Below are 10,000 nucleotides of genomic sequence, written 5' to 3'. Positions count from 1 at the left end.
GGCGGCGGCCCCGGGGGCGGCGCGGGCGTGGCGGGCGCAGCGGGCACAGAGTAAACGCTTGTTGTCGCGGAACCAGGTATGGATGGGCGCGGTGCATTAGTAGCTCCCAACACGCATTACGTGAGTCCCGGGGATCGGGGTGTCACGACGGCCGATAAATAGTCTCGCGGATCCGGCCGCGGTCCCCGGGCCCTGTTAGTATGCGCATCGACCTCGCTAATTACCCGTATCCGAGGGTCGCTCGCTCCCGCATTCTTATTTATGCGTGTGCTAGGTCAGGAGGTCACTCTACCTGGCTTCGCGTGTGCGAGTGCGTGCAGATGTGCATTTCGTCCTTGTTTTAAGATCAGATGTAATGGGAGCAGTTACGGTGCAGGGATGCGTTCGTGGCACGCAGTGTCTCCATGATTTAAAGTTTTGTGTAGCATGGGAGTATTTTCATTGGACGCATCTGTATTGAATTTGATGGTCCAGGCGAAAGAGCCGGGGGGTATGAGGGGGCCAGGGGCGGGGGACGGCAGTTGGTGGCCAGTCGAGTGTGACGGTGCGCTGTGGGGGGCATCAACCCCCGTCATGACCACCTCTACTGGGCATGCGAGGAAGGCGCGGTGTCCCCCACCAACACCCTCGGCGTAATGCCACGCGGGTCAAGGAGGGGCAGTGGGCACTGGTTGGTCGTAGGGCGCCACCAGGGCCTAGTGGCTAGGGGCCTCCTCAGGTGCCACGATGCCCATTGAGACGTGAGGGGACGTCCTGCCAGGGGGCCTTCCTGCGATGGCTATCTCCGCACGGCCCCGCGTCCGCCCGGGATTTATAGGCGCATCCGAGGCAGGGGATGGGAGGCGTGATAAGGCCGGGAGGCGGTGTAAAAGCGGGCCCGGCCGATAACCGGGAGGCCCTTTGGACGGCGGCGGAATACTGGAGACGCGGAGCGATGGGGTCGCAGGAAGGCGGAGATCCTCTGCGGTGACTTCGCTTTTTCAGTAACGCATAAAGAGCGCGGGGCTGGCCGGGCGATCGCTGTCCTCCTTGCCCGGAGCCAAAGTCCTTGCCTCAAGAATTCGGCCCAAACAAGCCGCCGCCGGTGCTTAGAATATCGGCCGCATCGTTGCAGCGAGTTCGTGTGACGTTGTGGGCGTGACGGTATTCCCGGGCGGCGCAACAATGCCTGACTCGTAGGCGGGGGGGGCGAGGTGGCGTACCATCTGGTATGCTTTGGATACGCACTGGTAGCTTGATAAGAGATAGCAGGAATAGTGATTTGGCTATGTATGTAATAGGGATGGGTTTTTCGTAATATCTTCTGATTTGTTTTTTATTAAAGGTGTTTACCGTTATATGATTTCACTCTCAGTTTCATTCTTGCTCCCCATTCACGGACCTAAGCACTAACATGACTTGTGTTCCCTCTGCAGGACCTTCAGCAGGAGGTGATGACGAGGAAGGGTGAGGTGTCGAGCATCAACCTTGCGGTCCACAGGTTCATGACGGAGACCGGCTACTCCCTGGCGCACCTCAAGGACGAGGTGGCGGACCTCTACCGGCTGTGGGACGAGGCGCACAAACGGTAAGCTTTTTTTAAAGGATTTCTTTATAGTTTGTCTTGGCGGAAATGCAGACTCTTGGTTCTGGATCGTAAGTTGAGAGTATAAGAATCTTGCTTGCGTTTCCGTATTAATTCTAATGCTTGCAGTTTGTTTGTCAACCATTCCCGCTTGCCCCCACAGAGCCAGCAGCGAGCTGTCGCGGCTGGAAGGCGTGGAAGCCACGTGGAGACTGTGGGAGACACAGGCGGAGGAGCTGCGCCGCGCCCTCCGCAAGGACTGCGACACCCTCAAGGTCCTGGACGCCGCCATCCAGACGGGCTCCCTCACCGACACCGCCACCGCCTCCATGCAGGACGTCGAGAGACTCCTGAACGACCGCCGCAAGTCCCAGCCCGGGAAGAGACTCACCCTCCAGCACACCAGGACGCAGGTAGGCCGACCTCGTGCTCTCGCCCTTGCCAGGTCACTTCGGGGGTCAAGCGAGGCAATCCTCGTTGTTATTCCCAAACCTCCTGAACTTTCCCTTTTGGCTTGTTTATTTGTTGTGGCTCATTAAACACTCGAGACGCCTTGGTGGTTCTTGGGGCCAGGATGCTTGGCGAGGAGGGCGGTCAGGCGCGTTTGGGCCTGTTCGGCGGAGGGATGGCGGGCGGGCGGCCCAGTGTGACCACTCATCAGTATGCCGGATGCCTTCCATTTCTTTTTTTGTCTTCATCCTCCTACCCCTCCTTTTCTTTCTCCTCCACCTCCACTTCCACTTCCACCTCCACCACCACTTTCTACTTCTTCCTTCTCATTATTCGTCCTCTTCTTCCTATTATTATTATTCAGCTGCTTCTCCTCCTCCTTTTTCTTCTTCCTCCTGGTTTTCTTCCCATTCTTAACATTTCGTCGATTTCCTTTTCTCTGTCCCTTCTCACCAGTGTTCCTGTCTCACATTTTCTACACTGGACACATATATCCCTAACTGTGTATGACCCTTTTTATCCCTTTTCCTTGTCTCTTATCTCATATCCCTTATCCCTTCCCTCTTTACCTCTAAACCCCATTCTATATCCGTTGCCACTTACCCCATACCTCGTATCGCTTTCTTTAGCCCTTATCCCGTGCCTGGTATCCCTTACCCCTTATCCCCTACCTCGTATCCATTACTCCTGATCCCTTATCCCTGATCCCTTATCCCTTATCTCCCCTGCTCCATCCTTCACCTCCCTCCAGAATCGGCCCGGCCGGGGGGTCTGCCGCCCTCCTCAATCTTATTTAAATGGGAGAGAGCTTTCTCTCGGCTGCTACTGACATCCACATTAATCAACAAATTGGGAGGTGTCATCGAGGGAAAAATATGAGCGGGAAAGGCTGCGTGTGTGTGTGTGTGTGTGTGTGTGTGTGTGTGTGTGTGTGTGTGTGTGTGTGTGTGTGTGTGTGTGTGTGTGTGTGTGTGTGTGTGTGTGTGTGTGTGTTTATTTTAGCGTTATATGATACATATGGCAATCTGCTAATGACCATAGTTAGGAAGATAAAGATGGGAAGGTGCCCCCCCTTCCCCGCTGTCCTCCATCCATACCTACCCCCCCCCCATGCCCCCCTCCCCATTTAAACACCTAGAGAGACTAATGGTGGTGTTGACAGCGCTCATCAAAGCCTCGGAGACAGACAGACAAACAGACGGACACGACCTCCTCCTCCCCCCTCCCCTGCCCGTCACCCCAGCCGTCCCCCCCCATCCCCTCAGCCCCCATTCCTCCGTCAGAACTGATAATTGTCGACCCTTGTTTTGCGATAAAACGTGCCAGGGCCTCGTCGCTTGGGCAGGGAGTGGGGGCGCGTGTGTCTCTATGGACGTATGTGCTTGTGGGTCGTGTGTGTGTTTTCGGTCTTCGTGTGTCTAGAGAGGGAGGGGGGTTAGAATATGAGAGATAGATGGATAGGTTGATTAATAGATGGGCAGATAGAAAGATACATACATACATAGATAGTTAAATAGATGAATAAGGTATGTAGATAGATAGATAGATAGATAGAGGGAAGGAGGATAAGGCAAAGGGAGATCGTAAAAAAAATTATCACTGAAAAGGGGTATAGTGGAATAGAAGTGAGAAAAGCATCCATTTAATACAAGAGCTAAACAGGAACACTTGCGCAGCGACCAAAGGCGCTGGACGTCAGCGATGGACTCCCTCGAAGGCCGGAGCCGAGGGACCGGGGAGGGGGGGGGGAGCGAGGATTATACCCCGGGATAATCAACCTTTTTGTCGTTATTTATGCGGGGTTCATTACTGGAGGCAGGGGCGCGCGGGCGTGGGGGCGGCGTGGGCGTGACTGGGAGAGGCCCGGGACTCGCTGATGAGCGGCCATTTGCGCGCCTTGTCGGCCATTACGCTTTCACGCAAGCAGGTCATTGTGAGTCCGAGGCGGCGGCGCCCATAACACCTGTCCATACAGCCTATCCCTCAGCCTGCAGGAGGCCTCGGAGCTCCTAGGCCTACCGTCGGTCCCTGGCGAGCTATCCCTGGAGACCGATTATCGCCACGCTGTGTCTCTCGGGGCACTTGATAGCTTTTCGGGGCTCGGCTTTTTTCAACATTTGCTTTATGTTTTGTACTCTATGAAATTTTACTATATACGTTTACGGCTTAGATCAGGCTCAGTCGAGCAACGCCATGACCTGAAATTATTCTGTGACCCAGTTCGAAAGTAACCCTTTTTTTTCCTCCTCCGCAGGGCGTAGACATCCAGGGTTCGACGACGTCTCTGGGAGCCTCCGGGGACGAGTGCCTGAGCGACTCCGGCACCTCCGGGTACGAGTCGTGTTCCTCCGAGGAGCTGAGCGAGCGCGAGCGACGCCTGGCGCACCTGAGGAGGCTGGCGAGGGACCTGGAGGCGTCCCTGCACCCCAACTCGCAGGCGTGGGCTGCCATCACTAAGGTAAGCTCTTCTGGACTGCTTTGAGGGACCGATTGTAAAGGCTTTCATGTGCCCGCATGGAGGATCTGTTGTTCTTATTTCGTTGAGAAATTATGGATATATTTGCTTAGGTTTAGGAATGAAATGAAAATAATTGTCTCAATGGAAGAAACGGACTTGGGCAGATTCATGCATGGCTGCCTTTTAATTGGGGGAAGGGAAGGGTGTTTCGGAATGCAGTGTTGCCAGACGCGATTGATCACCCGTCGGGCGGAAGGCCGTCGGGAGAGAGGGAGCAGATAATAAAGTCTCCGGTTCCTTGCAGACCTTGTCCAGCGCCGAGTCGGAGCTGAAGGACCTACAGAAGCACTGCCGAGAGCTGGTGGTGCGGTCCGCGGAGAGCCTCGACCAAGCCAAGACGTCCCCGCAGCTAAGGTAAGGAAGGACCCGACGATCTTGGGATTTTAGGAGGCGCGATGGTTAGGGTGAAGGGGGAGAGGGGGGGAGGTAGAAGGATGGGGTGTTGGTTGGGGGGGGAGGAGGGTCGGAGGATTTGGATTATGAATTGTGTTCGGAATGAAGTAGGAGAGACTCAGGGTAGTCGAATGTAGACTTTTCATCCTCAAATTATCCACTTTGTCATCTGCTTTTTTCTCTGATAATAACGACAATTAACAGTTAAGAAAAGGGCATAGAAAAGGTACGAAGGTGACAAAGCCAAGACGGGGATGAAATCTGCATTGTGCGAAAGAGGAAAGCAGGCGCCCCGGGGAAGCCTCGCGCCGGGGGGAATCGCCGAAGCGCGATGCACGAAAGCAGTAGCCTCTGCGTTGGCGAGGGAGATAAATAGGAGGCCTCGGGTGCACACGGCGAGGCTGCGGTGTGTTATGGTGAGCAGCGGAGGAGAGGACAAGACGCCACGTTAATAGCGCCGTCACGATCCTTCTTAAGACCAGTCAAGGGGTACTTCTTCTTTTTCTCGTCTCTACCCCACCCCCCTACACACCCGCCCTTCCCCCTCTTTCTGTGACCGTCTCTTGTCTTTTTTCGCCTCTTTATGTCCCGGTTTCTCTCTCTCTCTCTCTCTCTCTCTCTCTCTCTCTCTCTCTCTCTCTCTCTCTCTCTCTCTCTCTCTCTCTTCTCTCTCTCTCCTCTCTCCCTCCCCCTCTCTCTCTCTCTCTCTCTCTCTCTCTCTCTCTCTCTCTCTCTCTCTCTCTCTCTCTCTCTCTCTCTCTCTCTCTCTCTCTCTCTCTCTCTCTCTCTCCCTCTCCCTCTCTCTCTCTCTCTCTCTCTCTCTCTCTCTCTCTCTCTCTCTCTCTCTCTCTCTCTCTCTCTCTCTCTCTCTCTCTCTCTCTCTCTCTCTTTCACTTTCTCTCCCTCCCTCTCCCTCTCCTCCCTCCCTCCCTCTCTTCCTTCCCTCCCCTCCCTCTCTCTCTCTCTCCCTCCCTCCCTCCCTCCACTCCGCTCCTTCTCTCCCTCCATCCCTCCCTCCTTCTCCCTCTCCCCCCCTCCCTCTCTCTCTCCCTCCCTTCCCTCCCTCTCCCTCTCCCCCCCCTCCTCTCATCCGAAATACCCAGGAGGCCATCCCGGAGAAACGAGGGTCGGCGAGCGCGAGGCCGTAAGTAACTCTCCGTCAGTAAACTCCTGTGTGCTCCTCGCCGACGCTCGCTTATTAAGGGGATCGAATGGATTGCCAGGAGGTCATTGTTTGCAGATAGGGAAACGAAAACCGAAAGAAGTAAGCGCGATAAAGGAGCAGGAGAGGGGACGAAGGGGAGGGTCGGCGAGGGGGTGGGGGGTGGAGGGTTCGCCGAAGGGGGAGGGGAGAGGGGGGGGGAGGCCCGCTGGTGCGTGTATCGGCCAGATTTGCAATCGTCTCGACGCCGCCAATCGGGGAGATTTGCGGCCGATTGTGCATTATCTCCACATCGGCATCTCGTATTATCCGGGGATTTTCCAGCCGTAATGCGAAACAGAAGGTGACAAGTGAAACGAACCATGATTGGCCGGGTCATGGGAAGGGGGCGGGACTCGACGTGGGCGGCGGCCGCTGATTGGCGGATGCCGTTCCCGCACCTTTTTCGGAGGTCATTACAGATCAATGATTCGGTTTTATCATGTATAGACCAATCGGCGGAAAATGGATTTGCTTGTGGTACATTAGAGGCAATAAATAGCGGGCGGATGGCGGAGCCCCTGGAATCCCCCCCCCCTGCTCTGGCTCGGTCAGCGGCGGTCACTTAGTGTGTGTGTGTGTGTGTTTGTTTGTGTGCCTGTCTTCGTTTGGGTGGGTGTGGGTGTCTGTGTCTGTCTGTCTGCCTGCCTGCCTGTGCTTGAGTGTGTGAGTATTGTAATTTAAGAGAAAGGTCCAGTGAAATGTTAGAAGTGGTGATCGCGGAGAAAAAGCAAGATTTAGGCTAGCGCGGGACAGGTTACACAATTGAATTCCATATACTTGTAAAATGAAGCTCAGTATGTATTCATGTGACAGTCAGGGATGTCTCCAGCGCCTCAGTCAGCCACTTGCGGGCGGACAGCGCGGGAGGCCCCGGCCGAGTGGCACCGGTTGCTAAAGAGTGCTTTTCCCTTTTCAGGAGACGCAGCTGGACCAAGGACACGAAGGGGAGTCGGACAGGCCGCCTGGAGCGCCGAGGTCACTGTGCCTTGAGTGGGCGTGATGGATGTGGGCGTAGTGTGAGTAGTGGGCGCCGTGGGTGGATGTGGAGAGTGGTGCGGGCGGCTCTGCCGTTCCAGGCCGCCCTCCTCCTGCTGTTCTGCGTGGCGTGCCTGCTGGAGCCCAACTGCTGCGACCACGTGAACACCCTCAACCTGTCCCTGAGCCCGCAGCTGCGCTACGTGCACGGCCCCCCGCCCGTCTGAGGCACTCGGCCGCCCCTGTATATTTGTTGTCTCTTACCTGTCCTGTACGTCAGGTGTACATAACCCCCGCCACGATGTACATACCATGGCCTGGTGTACATATGAAGGCAAAGTGCAGATACCCCGGTCGGTTGACCCTCATACCCGCTGCGTGTGTACCCGCGCGGGACCCGTGTGCGTCGGCGCACGCGCGTCCGCGCCGGCCGAGCGAGAGAGAGGGCCGGGATGAGCGAGGCAGGTGTAGATGGCTGTGACCCTGCATGCCCTGGGGCCCTGCAAGCCCTGCAGGCTCTGACGGGACCCCTGCTCGGGACGTGACGCAAGCCCCCGCTCGCGCCGCCCGCCCACGAGGGAGCGGCAGCGCCCCAACCCTCACTCACACACGCCCACAAACCCGTCACTACGTCATGTCAAATATTTTTGTATACACTTAATATATATACTGGTAATGTGTGTGGATGGAAGAGAAGCGTAGTGTCTAGGAACGAGAGTCGTGGGTGCAAGGGCGCGCGTGACGCTGCATGTCTAGTAGGGTGATGTGTTGTGTGTTTGAGATATAGATACATCTATATATATATATATGTATGTGTACCCAGCAATACTGGGTTGTAATTCTAATTAAAGCAGTGTGAATATTTTAAACTAGGCCCTGTAAAGATATTTTAGAAAAGGTTGAAAATATATATATAATGATTTAGGGTGATTGAAAATGTATACTGAAAATTCTTCGAATGGTGTTTGCTATATAGGTCTGACCAAAGCCCTCTAGGGTTTGGTTACTAAGGCGGCCGGCCCTTCGCGGTCGGCCGCCCTCGGGAGGTGCGTGCCAGGGCGCTCGCATGACTTCGGGTCGTGCCATGTTGGTGCCATCTCCCACAGTACTATGACAAGCCAGGCTACCCGGCATTGCGGGAACCAACACGGATTCGTTTGTGACTTGTGGGTAGCCGAGGCTCCTTCGGGAGAAGGCTAGAAGCGCCTCGCCAGGAGACACGGAGGCGCGGGCATTGCATGGAGGCCGCCAGGCGACCCTTGCGGTCAGTGCCGCGGACATTGCCTTGCTCGATACCTGATACCACGCCCTGTGCTGGAGGCGCCGCCGACTCCCACTTCTATTACTATCATGATCCCAGTAAGGTCGGCTGAAGGCATGAATTCGTGGGCCCTGCGGCTCATCCTGTCCTCAGGGTGCCCAACAGACGGCCGGAAAAGATCTCGACACTTTAGCGAACAGTCGCTTTTAAGACACCTCATCTGGACATTCAACCGATAGTCCAGGAATGGACCGCGACCCTAAACGTTCCAGCATCTGTCCTGTGCGAGAACTGGACGCCTGCCCGTAGCAAAGTCTAAAAACCTTGGTCAGCAGAAAGCTCATGGTGGGCGCACGGACGCCCCGCCACTTTCGACTCTTTGTTGAGGCCTGCAGATGGCCCAAGACTCGAGGTGCACACACAGCACGGACACGCCCATTACCAGGGCTCTTTGTCCTTAGACATGCTGTTGCCCCAGTCTTTCGGTGCCATTATCATAAGGCCCAGCATTTGGAGCACGTATCCAGGGTGCAAGGATCGTTCTGCCAGGGCAGGCAGAAGTAGGTATAAGGGATTGGAAATCCATACCCGTACCAGTGTGGGTAAAGGCTGACACCACCATTTTAGGGTCCGGCATTAAACACCATGTATATCAGCCTTGATAAAAAGTAAATAAGGTAAGGCATGTAACACCCTAGTGTAGGCTCGACTCTTCAGCTCCTGCTCTAACAACAACAATAGGCGGGGCGGGATTCTTCGTGGTCGCGGCGCTGAAAGTGCAGGCGCGTCGGCAGACTGGGCGGACGAGCAACAATTCGACAGAGCGACGGCCGCGACCACTTGCGAGACTCCCGCCTCGCGCCTCAACATCGTAGCCTTAAGGTCACTGCCTCAGCAGAGTTACAGGGGAATGGACGTTAACAACAACAAAACGATTATTGAGTAGGCTTGTTACTGAGCCTTAATGAAAATTGATGATCTGAACACTCAGATGTATGTGAGCTGCCATCGTCCCCTTTTCTCGACCAGCAATTGTAGTTTTGATGAGGATGATAAGTATTAAGAAGGATGAATAATGCGTGTTCGACACGCAGAGAATTTAAAGGAATTTAGGTATTTTTATATAGGGTTTGAGACATGGCCCTCCACGCGGGTGGACGGCCATGTCGACAGGGTTCATTCTGCGGCGAACATTACCACGCCTTATTCACACTGCATTTTATTCTATTCAAACATATCCCTTTATTTAACAGGATGGGAGATTTGTTTTATTTTCTTATGGTGCTAATTAAGAAAATTAATCTATTCTATTCATTTTACAGTGTATGATTACAATTTACGTAGTAATGTATGCCAAAGGCTTTTTTCTACTGTATTCAGTGGTTTGCGTTGTTTTTTGTACGTGGATGATGATTTTTACTACAAAAGGGTTAAACTTTATATTTATTTTATATGAAAAAATTGTAAGAGTTGTTTGATTGAATGATTAAAAAATATCTGGATGGATTAGAGTTTTCCTATTTGTTTACTAAAGGACGGAGGACTGGGTGGGTTGTAGTACCTTAGTAGTTTAAGGCGCAGGAGAAAGAAGCTGCTGCCTCTGTTCAGTCAACCAATTCTCTCCCAGCCACAGTC

The 10,000-nt window shown here is 54.2% G+C and overlaps 1 protein-coding gene across 1 annotated transcript in view; it reads left to right on the top strand.

Moving 5' to 3' along the window:
- Positions 1-10,000, top strand: part of LOC113812456 (uncharacterized) — a 504,081-nt gene that overhangs the window by 492,492 nt on the left and 1,589 nt on the right. The window contains exons 23-27 of the mRNA XM_070139852.1: positions 1,416-1,567; positions 1,728-1,977; positions 4,269-4,472; positions 4,777-4,886; positions 7,046-10,000. The exon at positions 7,046-10,000 is cut by the window's right edge and continues 1,589 nt beyond it. Coding sequence (XP_069995953.1) covers positions 1,416-1,567; positions 1,728-1,977; positions 4,269-4,472; positions 4,777-4,886; positions 7,046-7,331 — 1,002 coding nt within the window. The 3' untranslated portion in view covers positions 7,332-10,000. The remainder of the gene's footprint in view (positions 1-1,415; positions 1,568-1,727; positions 1,978-4,268; positions 4,473-4,776; positions 4,887-7,045) is intronic.

The sequence above is a fragment of the Penaeus vannamei genome, chromosome 26 (assembly GCF_042767895.1).
Source record: "Penaeus vannamei isolate JL-2024 chromosome 26, ASM4276789v1, whole genome shotgun sequence".
Classification (NCBI taxonomy): Eukaryota; Metazoa; Arthropoda; class Malacostraca; order Decapoda; family Penaeidae; genus Penaeus; species Penaeus vannamei.
Note: the sequence above shows the minus strand (reverse complement) of the source record. Positions and strands in the feature narration are given on the sequence as shown.